General features: G+C 38.2%; 1 protein-coding gene across 7 annotated transcripts in view; it reads right to left on the reverse strand.

Moving 5' to 3' along the window:
• Window positions 1-22621, reverse strand: part of MAP7 (microtubule associated protein 7) — a 208590-nt gene that overhangs the window by 38031 nt on the left and 147938 nt on the right. For 5 of the 7 annotated variants that reach the window (XM_054491636.2, XM_054491635.2, XM_054491632.2 and 2 more), the window contains exons 4-6: window positions 6512-6675; window positions 5565-5682; window positions 857-967 (exon numbers count right to left, since the gene is read on the reverse strand). In XM_054491636.2, the coding sequence (XP_054347611.1) occupies window positions 857-967; window positions 5565-5682; window positions 6512-6675 (393 nt within the window). The remainder of the gene's footprint in view (window positions 1-856; window positions 968-5564; window positions 5683-6511; window positions 6676-22621) is intronic. The other 2 variants (XM_054491638.2, XM_054491637.2) reach the window with 1 other exon arrangement.

The raw sequence follows: 22621 nt of genomic DNA on the forward strand, positions 1-22621 counted from the left end.
TCGGTTTCTTAATAAAGTACTCAAAGTAACCACAATTTTTTACTTTTAAAGAGTATGGGCTTCATATTGCACAATTCTTTGGTTTTATTTAAAATCATCTTAGTTATGTAAAAACAGGCAGCTTATCTTAAAAGCTTGTTTTTTTCATTCTATGATATATGTAAAACAAAACTTTCACTTTATAAATAACTCAACATTCATGTACTGTAAATCCACGGGATGAATAAAACTCAAAATTCAAACAAGATGTTAATAAAGGACTATGAATATTAAATGTTTCAGGAGGCTGTAATTATGATGATTTCTTGAAGTTAGGCCAGATCCCTCAAGAGTTAATGAATGGACACCAGAAAACCAACAGCACACATAAGAAATGCAGTAAGAAATAATTTGGTTAAATGAGAAGTAAATTGGCAAAATAAAATCTACCAATATGAATCATTTAAAAAGTTTTTAAAGAAAGGCAGAGCCTGGAATTCCCAAAGTACAGACAGATGAAAAGCCAAAGACAGTATGATTGAAGTAAAAGAAATGTTCATAACAAAGATTATTTGCATTTTGGTGGATAAGTGGGTGATTTCTGGAGCTGTAAACTCATTTACTAATAAGTTGAGAGAAGCACCGCTTTCATCACTGCTAAATGCAATCACTCAGCCAAGTTCTAAAATGAGAAATGTTCTTGTCGCAAGGAAAATGCTGCTCAGCCGTTTATTGCTTTTTTACTCTGAAGTTTTTTTCTTCCTATTTAAGAAACGTAGGGAAAGCAACTTCAGATGCTTATTTTTATCTGTAAACATCCAGAAAAAAAAGCATTAAGTAAATAACAGACACTTTTTCGTTTTCCTTTGGACTGTACCTCTATCTGGAGAATTTAGCAAAGTTGCAGATGAAGAGGAGAGCCGCTTGCTAATGACGGGATCAACATATTTCGAAAGATTCATGGTGGAAACTGACCGCCTGTCTGGATCTAAAACAAATGGAGATAATGCTAATTGACAGCCAACATGCAGGATTGCAATTTCCTAGTTCACTGATGGAAGGAAAAACTAGGATTGGATGCTTTCTGCTCTATTTCTAGATCTGTCATAATAACACAGTTTTCTAAGTGGACATTTTAAAGGTAACTTAAAGGCTTAGAAATAAAATTCATTTCTCTTAAAGGATAAAATAAATATTTATTTCACCAGCTTGTCAGCCATGGAAATTCAAGGATTCAAGTGGATGAAGACAAAAGGAAGGCCAGTGAAGGCCTTCTAAAATAGTGGAGGCACACTATGAAGCAAAAGAGGACCATAAAAGCGAATGCCTTTGAAATCTCCAAAAGAAGGAACAATGGAGTGGTAACATGCTGGTAACACAGAACGCAAACACTGGGATAAAAAGAACACCAGGTTCTGTGTAATTGCTGATAACTTTGCTTACAGAGTCATTTTACCCAGGGCATTGAAGTTCATTATAGAAGAAGGCTTGTTGTTGTTGTTGTTGTTTAAAAAAAAAAAAAGAAAAAGAAAAAGAAGCATTCTAAGTGTGGAAAGGATTTTTAAGAAACGTTCCTTTATTAAAAATCTACTAAGAACCACACCTCTGTGCTTATGAGTTAGTGTGCCTACAAATGTAGAATTAGCACACACATTCATGAACAATAGTATTGTTCATCCTTTTTTTTTTTTTTTTTTTTTTTTTTGGGAGACAGGGTATTGCTCTGTTGGCCAGGCTGGCATGATCATAGCTCACTGCAACCTCGATCTCCTGGGCTCAAGTGATCCTCCCACCTCAGCCTCCCAAGTAGCTAAGACTCTAGGCAGGCATCACTACTCCCAGCTAATATTTTAATTTTTTTGTAGAGATGGGGTTCTCATTATGTTGCCCAGGCTGGTCTCAAATTCCTGGCCTCAAGTGATCCTCCACCTTGACTTCTCAAAGTGCTGGGATTACAGGCATGAGCCACTGTACCTGGCATAATTTTAGAATTCTTAAGTTCAAATCAGAAATAAGCATATAAAAAGCAAGAATTAGCAGCCTGCTGTTGGTATAGTGGACCCAGGTTATAATCATGCTCATTAGGATAAATGGTGTTCCTCAAATAACACTGCATGTAATGAAAGTCTAAAAAGTCTTATTCCTTATTTATCCAGGAGGCAGGTGGATGTTCTGATCTACAGTAGCCAAAGTGAAAGGGGTTTTTGCTGTATTTTGTTTCATTTTTCTGTTGTTACCTGCTTCTAAAACTAAAACAAAAATATTCCTTGTGGGAGATGCTTCCAAAACTCAGTACCTGTTGGTCTAACTAACCTTGGCAGTAAGAAAAAATTGCTGCAAACTTTTCCCCGTGTATTTTTGACTACCATTTATAGTACACTGGTAATAAGCAAGTCTTTGATTAATATCAGACATTTCTATCTTCAGCTGGGATTCATTTTAATGGTTGAAGCAATTTTATTATTAAAAAAAAAAACCACTTCTGTGCCTCACATTTACATTTAGCTGATGGACTCTCAGGGCAATCCAAACATAAAGAAAGGATTTAGGGTCAAACAGCAAAAGGAACATCCTAGTGATGACATGTGAGGTACAGGGTAGGAAGAGGAATACGAAAGTCATTTCCAGGTGATTTTATAGCAGTACATTTTCTGATATTGCTTTATATGTTATGCTTTAGTTGGGGGAAAATTGTGTCCACATGCAGGCCTATCCTCAGGCAGATTCTCAACAGGTTATTAAAAACATTTAATTCTGCTTCAGAGTAAGTGGAAAAAATGAGCTACAGTGGATCCTCCCATCCTAAAAAGTATCATTAGTAGTAAAGCATCTAAATCTGCCATAAATTGTTAAAATTATGGAGGCACACCATGAATTTGTTTATTATTTAATATATAAGACAGTTTTTATTCATTTCTTTTTCTCACCGAACAAAACAAACACACAAAAGAATAAGTTTTGAATGTATCAAGTTTTTGTTTTGTTTTTGAGACAGAGTCTCATTCTGTCAGTCAGGCTGGAGTGCAGTGGCACAATCTCAGCTCACTGCAACCTCCGTCTCCTGGGCTCAAGCAATTCTTCTGACTCAGCCTCCTGAATAGCTGAGATTACAGGAGTGTGCCACCATGGCCGGCTAATTTTTGTATTTTTAGTAGAGATAGGATTTCACCATGTTGACCAGGCTTGTCTCGAACTCCTGACCTCAGGTAATCCACCCGCCTCAGCCTCCCAAAGTGCTGGGATTACAGGTGTGAGCCACTGTGCCCTGCTGATCGTATCAAGTTTTACAGACCAGTGCTAGTCGATGGCCAGCAGCTGGCCAAGACAGGAATTTTAATGTAGACAGTTTCTATGACGTGTTTGTTGGTCAGCAAACCATGGTAGAGTACCCATCACACATCAGGTATTGTGAAGTAAAGGGTATTCAAAATGAATAAGACCTGGTTGCTGTTCTCAAGATCATAGCAGATCATTTTCTGGTCTTTGAGAACTTGGCAAATCCCACTGATTTTCTGGCAAACTTCTCTGTTCCAGGATAGGAACAATTTATTATAATTCACAACCTGTATTAAAATGAATTTTACCCAACAGCTTGCGAATGCAACACTGGTTTCTCTTGTTCTGAGTGGCAGAAATAAATGTCATATATTAAGCTTTGAGTGTGGAGGCAAAAAATTAAGCTAAGCAGCTTAACATCTCCTCAAAAATGTCTGATGATTTAACAGTATATATCTGCCATATACATGTAAAGCAGGAAGTCAGGTAAAACAAAAATATGATTATAAAAATATATACCCTGCTAGGTTTACTGTATGAAAGGCATATAAAAAAATCCCATCAACAAAATCTCATATGTAAATGATCGTATAACAGATTTAATATGTATCCCACCAACTACTGCTGGGTCATGAATAACCAAGAAAACAGAAGTGCTTTCATATTTGGTTCACTGTCATAAGAAAGTAAGTTGTGGTGATATTCTTTAGACTTAAAAAAAATTTTAATTTTTTAAATTACATTTTTGAATCAGGTTCTCACTCTGTCCTCTAGGCTGGAGTGCAAAGGCATACTCTTAGCTCACTGTATCCTCAAATTCCTGGCCTCAAGTGATCCTCCTGCCTCAGCCTCCTAGGTAGGTGGGATTACAGGGACATGCCACCATGCCTGTCTAATTTTTTAAAAGAATTTTTTGTAGAGATGGGGTCTATGTTGCCCAGGGTGGTCTTGAACTCCTGGCCTCAAGGGATCCTCCTGCCTTGGCCTCCCAAAGCACTAGGATTACAGGCGTGAGGTACTGCACCTGAACCTAGATTTTTTTTTTTAAATAAAGCAGTTATAAAATATCTATAGAATGTTAACAATGAAAGAGAACAGAATAAGCAAACAAAAAGAGGTCCACAGTTATTTAGCTTAAAACTAAAAGTGTCAACAGCAGTAATGATTGATGGGGAAAAAAGCTAAACTGGATGTACTTTGATCCCAGGTAATTTTTTTTAGCTAAAAAACATTTTTTAAAGGTTTAATCCTGATATTTAAAAAAGAAATGAAAAACATAAATAGAAAACCAAAATGATTGTTTAAAGGGAAAGCAAACATTCCACATGTAATTACTTTAGTGCAACACCTTTAAGTCACCTGAGTCATATTATCACACTTAAGAAACACTGTTCCAATCCCAGATCTACATCTATGCGCTAGGGTATTAAGCATGCGTGATGACTAAGGTGGTGATGCTTCAGCTATTGATGCATCAGCCCTAGGTCTGAGGTGCTAGCTACAGGTCAGGCAATTGGCAATCACAGGGATGTCTGTACCAGCTTTTCTAGTACCACCAAAAGTTATGAAGTGGTGGTCCAGGCCTGCTAAATCGAGAGAGGAGAATGATGATTCAACAAAACCACCTGGAGACAGAATGTAAAACAATGATTTTTCAAAGTAAATTTTAAAAAAAAGGTTATCAGATTCACACAAATAAAAAAAATAACAGACGCACTATGTAAAATTCCAGGGGTATTGAATTTACAGTACAAAAATAAAGCCTTTCAGTAAATCCAAATTTCAATATGATTTTATGTCCATTCAGAATGGAGGAAATAGCTTAGCCATTTACTATTTTTAGCTCAATAAACCTATACATTTTCTTACAGAGCATTAGTGTTGCATATACTTTAGGGTCAGAATACATAAGCTCATAGTATTGATTCTGGTCAGTCAATATAACTATAATCCTTCCAGAGAAAAAGATAAAACTAGTTAACTTATTCCATAATCCTGAAACCCTAATGCAAATAGAAGACTAAAATAATGTAGTGTTGAAGCTAGCATGTTTATTTAGAAACACTACATAGATTTCTCCCTTTAAGGAATTTTGTAACATGAGAAAATTAGCCTGTGTTAAGGGAAAGAGACCTTTACTTCTTATCTCCATCACCCTCTTATCCTCAAATAGTGAAAGATTAATTTAATTGTTGTTTAATTATTTCTGCAGGATTTTTGTTTCGCAAACATAGATTTAGAAGAAAGACGGAAACACACTCTTACTTTCAGGAAAATAGAAACTAATTTTGAAAGTGGTCACTGTTTACCTGCACTGTGGATGCTAGGGCTCCCATGGAGAGAGCCTCCCCACGACCAACGGTTATGCTTCTGTTTTGGCTTCTGGCTCCTTTCCATTGTGCGCCGTACAACAGCTTCGTGGCGTTCCTTAAATGGAATAGAAGAGCTGAGGATTAGATTCCAGCTGGTTGTTTGCAGCTTCTTCAATTTAAGGCAGAATGGAGTGAAGAGTACTACTTCAATTCCCACTCTACTATTCTTGATCTCTAGCTGAACTTCTATACCATAAGGTGAGATTAGTGTCAATCTGGGAGGGTCACTTTAGTCATTAGGTCCCAGTTCATAAAGCCCTTGGTGAACAACAGGCATTCAAATAAACGACCCTTACTACTAGGGTGTGTGTGATGCTTTCATGAACACACATAAGCATGGTAGTGCAGATCTTAGCTTCAACTGATGCTTAACACATACGATACCATATTTAAAAAACAGTTCAGAATCTGAGAACATGGGTAACCCTGACCCCATGACTTATTGAGTTGTATGACCTTGTGTAATTTACCCACTCTGAGTCTAAATTTCTATTTTTATACAGACTGACATATAATGCATGCTAAAGGATTGAGTAAGCGTTAAATGAGATAATCAATGTGTAAATGTTTGCAAATGGTAAAGACTACAGAAACTCAATTACTTGGAGTGGTCTTAATACTCAGTACAGATGAATTGCACTTCAATAAGTTATATGTTTGGACCAGAGAAATGGGCTTTTAAACTTTCTGTGGCAATAATAATCATCAGCCCATTTGCTACCTCTCATACCCTGAACTCCCTAGAAACTGTAGCCATCTGTAAAGCTGATCACTCTGAAACCATTTTGCTTTGCACCCTGCACCTGACTGCAAAGTTTCACAGAAAGTTTGCTGCAGGTCTGAACTAGAGGAGCCACTCATATTCTTCCCGGGGGGCGGCTCACTTTGTCCTCCTCAAGTCTCTGCCTCCGCTTCTCCTCCACGGCAGCCCTCCTCCGCTCCCCCTTCTGCCTCTGCTCCTCCAACCTCTTCTTCCGCTCTTCCAGGTGCTTCTCGTAGTGCTGCCTGGCTCGCTCTTCTCTTTCTAACCACACTATTTCTCTTGCAGCTTTGGGGAGGGTAAAAAAAAAAAAAAAAAAAAGAGGGAAATCAAATATAGGCAGGTTGCAAACTTGAATAGTTAGGGCTGTATTAAGTGGTCTACAATGAACAAATATGGGTTCTTTGGTTTTGTATTAACCAAGCATGGCCTTTGCTTCCCTCAAATTTCCAAGAAAAAATGTATTACTGTTAATTTTTAGCATAATTTGTTAACAATGAGGTTGAAGATGTACTGAATTCCACTCTTTGGGAACGCAAGCAGCCCTCTAGTTTGTATGTAGAATAAGGCATTAACCACATGCTCTAGTCTCAATCCTGAAAATCAATAGTACCATCTGTCTCTCTTTTTTATTATAAAACAATGTGATATCCTCCAGTCTATGACTACATTTTTTCCAACATGGCATTGGTTCTGAGTATTAAAAGGATTTGGGAGAAAATAATTAGTTGATGAAAGATGTCTGAAGTGCCTTACAGGTCTATCACATTGAGTCAGCTCAGGGATGGGAAGGACCGAACAAGCAGGTGGCCTTGTGTCTGAGGAGCTCACAATTTAGTTAGATAAGACTTAACGATATCAAAAGCTGGATGAAAAATACAATCCAAAATTATCGTTTAACAATAGGATGCATTTTTTCTTCTTTATATAACACAGGTTCTTTCCTCATTTTAGGAAAAGATATGCCCCCTCAAAGCTATTTCAATATGCTGCTTCCTTCAGCGGTAATAACTAGAAATATCTATGAGTTATTAATACTGTAGGTAAAAGGAAAAAATTCAAACAACATTCAAAGTGTAAATCTTGAGGACACTACATGGCATACAAATTAAAATGTTACTTTTTAAAAGAAAAAACAGGCCAGGTGCAGTGGCTCATGCCTGTAATCCCAGCACTTTGGGAGGCTGAGGGGGGCAGATCACTGGCAGTCAGGAGTTCGAGACCAGTCCAGCCAACATAGTAAAACACCATCTCTACTAAAAATATAAAAATTAGGAGGGTGTGGTGGCTCGTGCCTGTAGTCCCAGCTCCTCGGGAGGTTGAGGTGCAAGAATCACTTGAACCTGGGAGGCGGATGTTGTAGCAAGCCAAGATTGTGCCACTGCACTCCAGCCTTGGACGACAGAGTGAGACTCTGTCTCGAAAAAAAAAAAAAAAAAAAAAAAAAAAAACAACAAATAAAAGAAAAAACATAAATTTAGAAATATTTTGGTTTCCTCTAAATGTTTAATATTAAAGAATGCATTTCTGATACCATTAAATCTTTCCAAAGTTAGTCATTTGAGGACTAAATCTACTGAAAGTGATCGGAACTGACTTTATTTTAGGTGAAGAAAAGGACAAGGACAAATTCAAGGTGAGTTTGTTCTCCTGGCATCATTCAGGGTGGTTTGTGGAGTGAACTGGGACTGGTTCTCCCAGGAGCTAGGCTACTAACTGGTGCTGAGATCTCAGACATGTCCATTTGGATTTTAGCTTTCTTTTGCTTAAAATGAGGACACTGGTCTTCAAGGTTCCTACCAATTTTCAAAGCTCATTGTTCTAAGGAAATTCTCAAGCTCAAGTTAAAAATTCACTTCAATAAAAAGCATATAGTATACACAATAAGTATTTACTGAATGACTGAAAAAATAAATACCACTGTGAGAACACGCTTTAAAAGTTAAGAGAAGTAGAACATAATTCTGATACTTTCTTAAGATGCACTTACTTTGCTCACGCACACTTGTGCACATAATACCTTTTGGATTTTCTACATGGGAATACCTTACTGGAAGGCTTTTAATGACATTAAACATTTTAAATCACTTAAAAAGGTGGATAAATTTTGACAGTGACAGCTTTTGTCAAAACTTAAACAACACAAAATAATAAACGGTAAAACAACTGTCTTCCTCTAACCTGAGATTCTGTTATATTCCACCTCCAACTTTTTGACAATGTACACCATGCACCTTGTACCAAAGTACACTTACTGCTCTGCATCTTGCTCTTTTTGAGGCAGGGTCTCACTCTGTTGCCCAGGCTGGAGTGTAGTGGCACAATCATGGCTCACTGCAGCTTTGACCTCCCAGGCTCAGGTGATCCTCCCATCTCAGCCACCTGGGTAGCTGGGACTACAGGCGTGCACCACTATGCCCAGCTAATTTTTTGTATTTTTAGTAGAGATGGGGTTTTGCCATATTGCCCAGGCTGGTCTTGACCTCCTCAGCTCAAGGGATCCACCCGTCTCGGCCTCTCAAAGTTCTGGGATTACAGGCAGGAGCCACCGCACCCAGCCTGCATCTTGCTTTTTTTTTTTTTTTTTTTTTTTTTTTTTTACTTAAAATGTATCTTAGAGACTTTTCTATATCAACACATGAAACATGAATCTAACAATCTTTTTAATGGCTATATAGTATTTTATTGTCTATATACTATACCTTATTTTATATAACCAGTTACCTACTGAGTGATAGGTTATCTAAGTTATTTCCAGTATTTTAAGAATTCAGACCCTGAGCAGTAACAATGTGCTGTCATAAATCTCTATGTAGATGTGTGAGCATGTCCATGTAGAATAGCTGAATCAAAGGGAACATACATTTATAATTTTGATAGATATTGTCATACTGTCCTCTGTGGAGGTCTTATCAATTTATATACCCACCAACAGTGTATGATGGTCATAGGCAGAAGAATCAGATGTGTACCTTGAGATATGGAGTATGATAGATAAATCTACTTTTTAACTTTTAGCCTTCAAACTACATAGTCTTTGAGTTTTATACCCCATTTTGAGGAAAATTTCAAATTCTTTGAGGACATTTATGAACATAATATTTTCCTCTCCTATAAGAGATCCAGAAGCCAACAAGAGAAAATAAGAAATAAAGATGTTTATAAAATATTAAGAATATATTTAAAAGCTGGTAAGATAAATTTGTAAAATAAGAGTTAATTCACAAATCAATCTTTCTTAAATAATGTTTTCATCAGGCTTTCTGGCTTATTAATATGTGGCTCTATTTCTTCACTAAATTTAAACTCCTCTGATTTCTACAGTCCTATTTTGGCTTTAATATCCTTATTTGGCCTTCCTCTCCACTGTTCTCCAAAATAGCCTCTGCATTCTAATTAGATCCCATCTCCTTAATGCACCTCCCATCAAACCATGCTTCTCCCAGATCTTTGCCTCTGTTATTGTCCTGTTGGGAAAGCTGTCATCATTTTTTATCCAAGCAGATCCATCTTTTGAGAAGGCATACTCATAATTGTAATATGTCAGAATTACTGTTGGAACTGTGTGGGGGGAAGGGGAAAATGTCTAGTTCAAACGCAGATTCCAGAGCTCCACCTCTCATATTTAGAGGTGCTAATTCTAGGATGAGGCCCGGTAATTTGATTTTGGATAAACCTCAAAGGTAGTTGAGACAAGTGACCCATGGATGGCATTTGGAGAAACACTGTATACTCTAAGGTCTTCTGCAGAAGTGTCATCTCTTCCAGAGCTCACTGCTGATCTTGTGACATCTACCACAAACTTTAGCATTTCTTTTTTTCTATCTATGTATCTATCTATTTATTTTAGAGCCAGGGTCTTGCTCTGTCACCTGGGCTGGAGTGCAGTGGTGTCATCACAGCTCATTGCAACTTCAAACTCCTGAGCTCAAGCAATTCTCCTGCCTCAGCCTCCTAACAGGGACTACAGGTACATGCTACCACATTCAGCAATTTTTTTTTTTTTTTTTGTAGAGATAAGGTCTCACTACATTGACCAGGCTGGTCTCAAACTCCTAGCTTCAAGAGATGCTCCTGTCTCAGCCCCCTGAGTGCTGGGATTACAGGCCTGAGCCCCAACGCCTGGCCTAGCATTTCTTATGTTCTGATATCTCTCCAGCAAAGGTAATTTTTTTTTTTTTTTTGAGACAGAGTCTCACTCTGTTGCCCAGGCTGGAGTCCAGTAGTGCAATCTTGGCTCACTGCAACCTCCACCTTCCAGGTTCAAGCGATTCTCCTGCCTCAGCCTCCTGAGTGGCTGGGACTACAGGTGCGTGCCACCACACCCGGCTAATTTTTGGTATTTTTAATAGAGACGGGGTTTCACCGTGTTAGCCAAGATGGTCTCGATCTCCTGACCTTGTGATCCGCCCACCTCAGCCCCTCAAAGTGCTAGGATTACAGGCGTGAGCCACTGTGCCCGTCCGGAAAGGAAATTTTTTTAAAGAAAACCTTTCCACCTGCAGGTGACTGATTTTTATTGAGCCTCTTTTTAAAGCTTTTTAGTGGCTGTATGGTATTTCATTGTCTATGCACATTATTTTTTATAACCAGTTACCTATTGATAGGTTTAATTTTATTTTTTACGTTTTTTATTGATGTAGAATAACTGTACTATTTACAGGGTACATATGATATTTTGATACATGCATACAGTATGTAGTAATCAAATCAGGGTATCTAGGATAACTATCACCTCAGACATTTATTATTTCTTTGTGTTGGGAACATTTCAAATCTTCTCTTATAGATATATATATAATAAATTATTGTTAACAGTCATCCTATTGTGCTATTGAATACTAGAATTTATTCCTTCTATCTAGCCATATTTTGTAACCATTAACAAACCTCTTTAACCCCCCACCTTTCTGTTCTCAGCCCCTGGCAAGCACCACTTGACTCACTACCTTCATGAGATCACTTTTCTTTAGTTCCCACATATGAGTGAGAACATGCAATATTTGTCTTTCTGTGCCTGTCTTACTTCTAAGACAGTGACCTGCAGTTTTATCCATGTTGTTGTAGATGACAGTGTTTCATTCTTTTTTATGGTTGAGTAATATTCCATTGTGTGTGTGTGTGTGTATATATATATATATCACATTTTCCTTATCCATTCATCCACTGATGGACACTTAGGTTACTTCTATATCTTGGCTATCGTGAATAGTCTGTTAGATATTCTGATTTCCTTTCTTTGGGCTATATATCCAGTAGTGGGATTGCTGGGTCATCCTGCAGTTCTATTTTCAGTTTTTTGAGGAGCTTCCATACTGTCTTCCATAGCGGCTACACTAATTTACATTCCTATAGCAGCGTACTGGTGTTCCCCTTTCTCTGCATCTTCATCAGTACCTGTTATTTTTTGTCTTTTTGATAATAGCCACTCTAACTGGGGTGCTATGTCTAATTGTGATTTTGATTTGCACATCCCTGATAATTAGTGATGTTGAGCATTTTTGCAGATGCCTGTTGGTTATTTCTATGTCTTCTTTTGATAAATGCTATTCAGATCATTTGCCCATTTTTAATTTGGATTTTTTTTTTTTTTTTGCACTATTGAGTTCCTTACATATTCTGGTTGTTAATGCTTTGTCGAATAAATAGTTTGCATATAGTTTCTCCCATTCTATTCACTGTCTCTTCTGTTGTTTCCTTTGCTGTGCAGAAGGTTTTTGGCTTCATGTAATCCTATTTGTCTATTTTTGCTTTCGCTGTCTTTCCTTTTGAGGTCTTACCCCAAAACTCTTTGTTCAGACCAATGTCCTGAAGCATTTCCCCAATGCTTTCTTCTAGTAGTTTCATAGTTTCAGGTTATATTGTAGTCTTTAATCCATTTTGAGTTGATTTTTGCATATGGTGAGAGATAGGGGTCTAGTATCATTTTTCTGCATATGGATTATGCAGTTTTCCCAGCACCATTTATTGAAGAGACTGTCCTTTCCCCACTGAATGTTCTTGGTACCTTTGTTGAAAATCAGTTGGCTGTAAATACATGCATTTATTTCTGAGTTCTCTATTCTGTTCCATTGGTCTATGTGTCTGTTTTTATGGCAGTACCATGCTGTTTTGGTTACTATAGTTGTGTAACCAGAGCTTAATATTTTGAAGTCAGGTCGTACAATGCCTCCAGCTTTGCTCTTTTTGCTCAGGATTGCTTTGACTATTTGGGGTCTTCTGTGGTTCCATATAAAGATTTTTTTTTTTCTGTTTTTGTGAAGAATGTCATTGGTATTTTGGTAGGAATTGCATTGAATCTGTAGATCACTTTGAGTATGGTCATTTTCACAATATTAATTGTTCCAATTCATGAACATGAGGTGTCTTGCACTTTTTTGTGACCTTTTCAATTTTTTTAATCAGTGTTTTTAGTTTTCCTTGTAGCAAACTTTTACCTCCTTGGTTACATTTATTCCTAAGTATTTTAATTTATTTTTGTAGCTACTGTAAATGGGATTGCCTTCTTGATTTCTTTTTCCACTGGTTTGTCACTGAGTTATAGAAACACTACTGATTTTTCATGTTAATTTTGTACCTTGGAATTTTACTGAATTAATTTATCCATACTTAGAGATTTTTGGTGAAGCTTTTAGGGGTTTTTATATATAAGACCATGTTGTCTGCAAACAAGGACAATTTTACTTCCTCCTTTCCAATTTAGATGGTCTTTATTTCTTTCTCTTGCCTACTTGCTCTGGCTAGAATCTTTTTGTGTGTGCTCTCCATAGTGTCTTTCAGAACTTGAACATATCCAAGGGTCTTAATAATTATTTTATAATTCATTGGGAACTACTTCCTGATTCATTCACCCATAACTGTTTGGTCCTGGGTAAATTGCTTAACCTCCCTATTCCTCAGTTTTGTCAGGTCAAGGTGTGGGTAAAAAGAAGATCTTTCTCATAAATTTATCATAAGGATTAACAAAATAATTACACTTAATATGGTTAGAATACTTTTCTGCATGTAGTAAACATTCAGTAAATATTAGCTATTGTTGTTTTTGTCGTCATCATCATTATAATTTCAGTTTAGAAAATTAAAGGTAGTTCTTAAGGTTGTGCTATAAATCACTGTAGGGCTAGATATTATTGCGACAATAATTAGTTTTACCCCAAATAATCTTTTAAAGGAAGAATATTTCTTTGTCTATCCAACTTTTATTGAATTCCACTACTACTTTCTACCAGGAAGTGCAGATCCTAATGCAGTGCCTTCTTTAAACAGTCACACAGCAAATACGCAAATTAAACAACACTTGCCAATTGCAGAGCATGCTGGTGAGTGCAGACTTATTGCTAAATATAGGTCATGCAATATTTTAAATGGAAGGATAACAAAGTATTTCAATATTTTAATAAAAATAAAAAGTTAATTTATTCTAAGAGATTTAATACTTTAATACCTGGCCCTTCCACAAAAAGTTTTTTTTTAAAGGGAAAAAAACAAAGTTTAAAAAATAAGCTAGAAGGTGTAAAATCAAGCCTATTACGGTTAAGAATTTCAGAATAGGTTAAAATATTCCCTATGGATAATGTTGAGGTTATGTATTTTCTCATTAAGAAATGATAATTTTGAATACACGAAAAAATTCAGCAACTGTTATTGACTGAATTGTTCCCCGCCCACCTCGCCCCCACCCCCACCAAGTTCATATGCTGAAGCCCTAACCCCCAAGGTGAATACATTTGAAAATAGGACCTTTAGGAGGTAATTCGGACTACATGAGGTCATAAAGATGGCACCCTAACCTAACAGATGCAGAGGAAATACCATGTGAGGACAAAGTGGCCCACTGTAAGCCAGGAAGAGAGCCCTCACCAGAAGCTGAACTTGATCTTGGACTGTGCAGCCTCCAGAGCTGTGAGAAAATAAATTTCTGTTGTTTAAGCTACCCAGTCTATGGTATTTTGTTATGGCATCCCTAGTAGATGAATACAACTCATTCAGTATTTAAATCATTAACAATCACTTAATTTCATAAAGAGGCAGCTCTGTAAAAGAACAGTATGTCCAAAAAATGAACTGTGATTCATATTAACCTTTACCCTTCTGAAGTCACAATTTATCCCTGGCCTATGGGATCACATTATAAAATGAAGTGAAAATCCACTGTAGCCCCTGAAATACTGGACACTAATGAGACAGTCCCATCCCTGAGCTGCTGACACCAAGATATTTTAATGACGCTGTAACAATATATCAGTACCATACAAAGGAGAAATCCACTATCAATCTAGACTCCATGCAGAAATACACAGTGATGCTGTACGAAAAGGAATTAAAAATGAAAAGCAGGGTACTGTGGTGGATAGAGGACAGTTTCTGGCTTCATAGGAACTTGGGCCACCCCCAGTCTTGCCACTTACAAGCTATGTGCCACTGAACAAGTAATGACTTCTGTGGCCTTGTTCCCCCAAGTTCCTGACAGGGCTGCTTTGTGGCTCACAGTAACATATAAAGCACTTAACATAGTGCCATATACATTGCAGGGATTCAATAAATGCAGATAATGATAGCCTTTACGATAATCAATAATTCCTGTCCTATTGCCACGTAGAGTGATATGGTTTGGCTCTGTGTTCCCACCCAAATCTCATCTTGAATTGTACTCCCATAATTCCCACGTGTTGTGGGAGGGACCCCGTGGGACACAATTTGAATTGTGGGAGTAGTTTCCCCCATATTGTTTTTGTGGTAGTGAATAAGTCTCACGAGATCTGAAGGTTTTATCAGGAGTTTCCACTTTTTCATCTTCCTCATTTGCTCTTGCAGCACCATGTAAGAAGTGCCTTTCACCTCCTGCCATGATTCTGAGGCCTCCTCAGCCATGTGGAACTTTAAGTCCAATTAAACCTCTTTTTCTTCCCAGTCTCGGGTATGTCTTTACCAGCAGTGGGAAAATGGACTAATACATAGAGCATGCAGCTAACAGGAAGAAACTCAGGTAGAACAGTGAACTCAGTGCACTCATGGGTTGTGTGTAACACTCCACATGCCCCTGTCATCACATTCAACAATCTAGAGTCCAGCCTGGTCCCTCTGAACAGGCTTACTTCTGTATCAGGGGAGCATATTTCACTGCTGTATGAGAGAAAAGAAAAGGTGACATTCAGAGACTAGAGAAATATCATCACTTAACCTCTGAAATATTCAGACTTGTTGTCTCAGTTTCATACTAAGATATAGAAGGATTATGGGTAACACTGGCTACCAGAATAGCCAGTAATATAATGAAGAGTCAGAAAGTGAAAAGTGATGAGAACATCTGAGTTTGGGTTTTGAGTGTGCTACTAATTCTGTGTGATCTTGGGAAAATTAGCCAAACTCTCCCACTTCTACATTAGAAAGAGTATACAAAATGATCTCCAAGATCTCTTCCAACTAACTCCCATGACTTGACTTTTTTGTTTTTACCTTTGAGGACATGTGTGGGATTACAATTAGATTCCTTTTCTTTTCCTTTTTTTTTCTTTTTTTGTGAGACAGGGTCTTGCTCTGTGACTCAGGCTGAAGTACAATGGGATAATAATGGCTCACTGCAGCCTCGACCTCCCAGTCTCAAGTGATCCTCTGGCCTCAGCTCCTGAGTAGCTGGGACCACAGGCACACGCCACCATGTCTGGCTCGTTTTTTTTTTTTTTATTCCTTGTAGAGACAGAGTCTTGCTGTGTTGTCCAGGCTGACCTCAAACTCCTGGGCTCAAGCGATCCTCCTGCCTTGGCCTCCCAAAGTGCTGGGATTATAGGCATGAGCCACTGTGCCTGGTCCAGTTTCCTTTTGTTTTCATTTTGAGTGTTAAAATTTTAACCTTTATGCTTTATCTCAATAATTGTTGTGATTACTTATATTCAAATACATGTCATTTTCATATTATATGCTGACTGAATATATGTGCTGAATAATAATTCTTTTTAAAAAGGAATCTAATGGCTTAACCTATGCTCATCAATTTTAGAAGGGAGTTGTAGAATAAAATAATAAGAACATCTAAAGATGGAAAAGTAAAAATATTTTGTAGGTCTTAGAGCATTTGTGTAGGAAATACTAATTAGTTTCATTTAATAGTCAAGAAACAGGAATGAAAATGTAATCATTAATAGAATGGAAAAGTTAACACACCTTTCAAATTATTAAAGATAACCATGGAATGAATGGTACTTATATCAAACCAACCCCTACCTCTACACCACCAGCCCTGCCCCTCCTACAAAGAAGTTTTTTTTTTCTTTTTTTAAAAAAGGGGGAAAATAGGCTGGGTGTGGTGGCTCATGCCTGTAATCCCAGCACTTTGGGAAGCTGAGGCAGGCAGATCACGAGGTCAGGAGATCAAGACCATCCTGGCTAACACAGTGAAACCCCGTCTCTACTAAAAATACAAAAAATTAGCCAGGCGTGGTGGTGGGCGCCTGTAGTCCCAACTACTAGGTAGGCTGAGGCAGGAGAATCACTTGAACCTGGGAGGCGGAGGTGGCAGTGAGCCAAGATTGCGCTACTGCACTCCAGCCTGGGCAACAGGGCGAGTCTCTGTCTCAAAAAAAAAAAAAAAAAAAAAAACAGTTGGGGGAAACAACATTTAAAAAAAAAAAGCCAGATGGACTAAAATCAAGCCTATTAAGACTTTTAGAATGGGTTAAAAACAAAAACACCCAGCTATGTTGTTTAAAAGAAATAAAACTAAAACAAAGTGTCAAATAACACTAAAATAATGAGCAAATGGCTATCAGGCAAATGAAAACAAAAATGTAATAACTGTGGGACTATTGCTACCAGAAAAAATAGAACTGAAGATCAAATGAGGAAAGAGACCCAAAGAAGTGAAATGATGCTTCCAAGATCATCACATGGTCTAAAAGAAAACAGCTGGGATTTTCATTCTGCTCTGACTCGAAAGCTTGTACTCAGTTACTCTACAATATTGCCTCTATATTCACTTCTGCATGCTTTTAATTTCCACCTGAATTTCTCAGTCAGATCCATCATATAATCTTATTCATTATCTGCACATTCTTCCCTGCTCCAAACTGGAACTTTCTTTGTCTTCCGTATTCTGATAGCAGATTCCTGGGACCAAATGGTCTATAAAGTTAGTCACTTCAAGTCTTCCACAATGTTTCCCTCATGGATGGTGCACCCTAACTCAACACATCCATATAATTGGCCCCATCAACTGTTATATCAGAATGATCTCTCAGCTGGGTGCAGTGGCTCACACCTGTAATCCTAACACTTTGGGAGGCCAAGGTGGGAAGACTGCTTGAGCTCAGGAGTTTGAGACTAGCATGGGCAACACAGCAAGATCCCTATCTCCATAAAAAAGAAAAAAAAATTATCTGGACTTGTTGGCACATGCCTGTAGTCCCAGGTACTTGGGAGGCTAAGGCAGAAGGGTCCCTTCAGCCCAAGAGTTTGAGGATGCAGTGAGCTATGATTGCACCACTGCACTCCATCCTGGGTGACATGTTTATTGAGGCACTATTCACAATAGCAAAGACTTGGAACCAACCCAAATGTCCATCAATGATAGATTGGATTAAGAAAATGTGGCACATATACACCATGGAATACTATGCAGCCATAAAAAAGGATGAGTTCTTGTCCTTTGTAGGGACATGGATGAAGCTGGAAACCATCATTCTGAGCAAACTATCGCAAGGACAGAAAACCAAACACCGCATGTTCTCACTCATAGGTGGGAATTGAACAATGAGAACACTTGGACACAGGATAGGGAACATCACACACCTGGGCCTGTCGTGGGGTCGGGGGAGGGGAGAGGGATAGCATTAGGAGATATACCTAATGTAAATGATGAGTTAATGGGTGCAGCACACCAACATGGCACATGTATACATATGTAACAAACTTGAATGTTGTGCACATGTACCCAAGAACTTAAAGTATAATTTAAAAAAAAAACAACCCTGTCTCTAATGTAAAAAAACAGAAAAACACAGAATGATCGCTTGAATCTGCTGTAGCCTCTCCAATCTTTTTACCACTACTTTAAACTCTCATTCCTTTCTCATGTCTCATTTCTAGTCTTTAACCACTTCAAATCCATCCTACACATTAGTAGCCTCAGAGATATCTTCCTCAAGAAACAGACCTGAAGTCATTGTCGTGCTTGAAAACCTGTTAGTTCTCCTACTGTTCCCCGTCCAACCCCTTGGATTGGCCATAGGATCATGCATCTTCACACACACCTCCTTCCACCTGGCAAACTTCTGTCTTTCAAGTCCTAGCTCAGAAGCTCCTTCCTCTGAGGAGCCTTTCCTGATGACCACAGCACAGGAGCCCCAGCTGCTAGCTGGATTCAGACTCCCTCATAGCACTTACACTCCAGACGGTAGCTACTCTGCTTTTATGTGTTTGTGAATTCTTCCCTATACCCATATTGTCTAGTCTAGCAGATGGTTAAAATATGCTTGAATAAATGAACTAAAGAGTTAAAGGACAGAGTGATCTCCAAGCATAGTGATTCACACTGGGCTTTGGTGACAACTCAAAGCCTTCTCAACTTGTCATTAAAAGCATTCAGTGGAGAGCTGCCTGAGAAGAAGTGTGACCTTGGAGGATCCTTCCCATTCCGCCCTGTCCCTGCACACAGTGGTGGGCTAATGGGATTGAGGTACTAGAATAGTAGTTACACAGGTGGAGATTAAGAGCTTTTCTTATATGTAGGCTGAATGATTTTTCACATAAGAAAGGACTTACTATCTCGGGGCTAGGCCTAAAGGAATGTTAGCCTTCACTAAAATAATGGAGTTTTGCTAAACAGGGCAATGGTTGTCCTTGGAATCTTTCTATTACAGTCTTAACACTAAGTACTTTCACTCCTCAAAGAATGTAGCCATTCTCTTCACCTGGGGCTGTCCTACTTAGCCCCACCCTAATGGATGAGGAGGCACAGACATCCCCCACCTCTCTCTGCTATGCCTTAGGCTTCTCTAATTCCAGGAATCTAAGTCAGTATTTGTGGAATCATACGACCTGCCATCCTCATCTTTATCACCGTCATCATCATGGTGAGATGTCGTCAGCTCTTGCTTCATGCTGACGCAAGTGATTTATAGGCATTGTCTTTGCAGCCACTCTATGAGGCAGACACTACCATTAAATTTATTTTATTATGAGAAGTCTGAGATACAGAGGAGTGAAGTAACCTGCCCGATGTCTCACAACAAATAAGTGATGAAGTTGGCATTCAAACTCTGGATTGTCTGACTCTAGAAGCAAACAATGAGCCATTATGCTAAAAGGCATGAATTGGAACACCTTCCAAAGACCACAGCTCCTTCTCTACACTAGCAAGAAAGAGCTGGGCATCCAAATGTGAAGGTCCTGATCTTCCAATGCCACTCTTAGCCTCTACCGTCATCTGTTTACAAGACCCCTTACCTTTCAGGTTTTAAGTTCTTTTTATCTTCACTCTTAAAGGCAAAGTAATTTGGGGAGAAAAAAATAATGGCTGCTTTGTCATAATGACTCATTTTATGTTCAGGCTTCAGCTTCTGCTTACCTAATCCATGCAGCAAGCAGCATTTATTCTTTCCAGTCCTGAGCCTGACTCATGATACAGCTGCTCTGGTATGTGCTAACATCCATATTCCTCTCACTAAGATGCATTTAGGTCCCTCAGCTGTTAATAACCTGCCCGACAGCCTCACGAGCTTTTGTACACTATATTCACTAAGTGACAATTTTAGGAGATGCAGATGCTGAGACTGGTAACAGATAGGCCGAAGTTTATCCATTAGACATTTGGATTAGAAAGATTACTTCCCTAAAGCCTCCTCTGACCCCTTCTTTTCCTGGACAGTCTCTAAAGAGGAAAGTCTCTTGTTAAAACCAACAGCCATCCAAATCAAACAACGTGAAGTATGAAATCAGGGGGAGTTTCACCCTCAACTCTAACTAGGAGTACAGCATTATTATTTACTAATTATTACTAACTTGCTATCAGCATTTTTGGGATGAACATTCTAAACCAGGTTGAAATGACCATTTATCTCTTGACCACACTCTTATTAGTACCGCCGTCACTCACTGAGTGGACAACACACTGAGATGAGAGAGAAAAAAAAAGAAGCACAGCAAGAAAGCTATGATTAGAAGGCAAAGGAAGCCCAATGAAATTATCTAGGAAAAAAAAAAAGCCCCTCACATATAATTTAACCAAAGTTTGTTCAAAGGTTGAAACTTTTTATATTGTGTTATTCTTTCTAAAATATTGCATTATGATATATCTTAGCTTTGAACTTAGCTACAAAACTCAATATGAATGAAATTATAGATTTGTAAGTTGACATTTTTCTTCAAGAGCTATGTCAGTCCATCATACATGCTCTTTCATGATTTTATAGAATCCCCAAAAGTACCAATTAGGAATTTGACTCTATTCATATAAAAATTTTGGTTTCAGAAAAAGACTAAATAATTACATGTTTACTGAGTGCCTAATATGTTCCAAGGCACTTAAACAAAACTTAAACACAATCAATACTCCAAACTTACTTGTTATTATCTTGAAAAAGGGAAGCTCTGTGTCTGCCCAAGCGTAGAGTACTGTTTGTGTGCTACACAGTCCTTAAATATTCTCTTGAACTTTCTTGTCGACATATTGTAGAACTATTAGCTTTATCATATATGAAGAGGAAAATTTAAGGCATATCCTAATAGATTATCCATAGATAATAGGATAGATCCATAGGAAAATTTAAGGACTATCCTAATAGATTATCTCTGTGTTCTTGTTCACCTGAGAAAATGATTACTAATAAGAATTTAATACCTGTTTGACTGAACTATCATAAGGGCAGGTATTACATGATACTTTGGTAACGTTTTAACTAATATGCAATACCTCCTGCATTCATCTCCACTTAACATTAAACAAACAGTTGTTGGACATTGATTACGTGCCAAGCTGTTCTAGATACTAAGCTACAGAAATGAACAAAAGACCTAAATCCCTTCCCTTCCAGAGCTTATGTTCCAGGGTGTGGGGCCAACAGATAATCAACAAATAAGTAAAATATCTACAAGCTTAGATGTTGACAGAGCTAGGGAGAAAAATAAAGAAGGTCTGGTTTGATGGAGCTGAAAATTTGAGTAAGATGGTAGGAGAAGGTCTCGCTGAGAAGGTGGCATTTAAACGAAACCTGAAGGAGGAGAGGGAATGAACTATGTGGATTTCTCAGGAAAAATACTCTAGGTGGAGTGCATTTGGCTGTAGTGTTTAAGAAACAGCAAGGAACCAGCATGGCTGGAGGAGAGGGCAAAGGAGAGGACGTTAGCAGGTAGCAAGGCTGAGCCATGGTAAGGGTTCTGACTTCTACTTTGCGTGAAATGTAAAGACTTGGAAGGTCTGGAGCAGAGGCAGGCCTGGCAGGCCATATTGCAAGTGGGTCACTCTGGCTGCTGTGTTAACAGACTCTGTGGGAGGAGGAGGAAATGAGGACACCAGTTGGGAGCCTATTGCAGAATCTGGGTGAAAGATCCAGCTGTCTTGGGCCAAGGTGGCAGCAGTGGTGGTTGTGAGAAGTTGTTACTTTCTGGGTATGTTTTGAGGGTACAGCAAAGAGTATTTCCCGATGGACTGGTTATGGGATGTGTGGGAAATTTCAGCTAAGATGCTAGGTAATCTTGTTTGATTTTTTTATTATCTTACTCCCTTCTTGGAATATAAATTCCAGGAGGTTAGGAAATTTATTCTTTTCACTTCAATACTCCAGCATCCCTGGCTCAATACTATCTACGCTTTAAATATTATTGAATGAATACATAAAATCACACAAAATAGCTTAAAAGAGAGGGGGTTAGTTCTGTTTTAAGCTCTCTGAATAAAAAATTTATATTGTTGCATAAATTCTATATACTCTGGTTCTAGTAATGGTTTCTGAAGAGAAATCGGTAACCAGGATCGATTCTAAGTTCATAAAGACAGAATTACTCTTAATGGACTCAAAGGATAGTAACTGATCAATGCTATAAAGTTTTCTCAAGGCAGATCTCAGAATCTGCTCTAACACTTACATTTTAACCACTGTCAAATGGGAGTCAACATAGCACCTATGCATCTTATGAATACTTCTATGAGGAAGGAGAATAACTCTCCATGACAACTGGATACCTGTCCAACTCCTAAAACTTCTGAAAACTCTATCACCCATAAACAAAGCACAAGGATCTC

Source organism: Pongo pygmaeus, chromosome 5 (genome assembly GCF_028885625.2).
Source record: "Pongo pygmaeus isolate AG05252 chromosome 5, NHGRI_mPonPyg2-v2.0_pri, whole genome shotgun sequence".
NCBI classification, from domain to species: domain Eukaryota; kingdom Metazoa; phylum Chordata; class Mammalia; order Primates; family Hominidae; genus Pongo; species Pongo pygmaeus.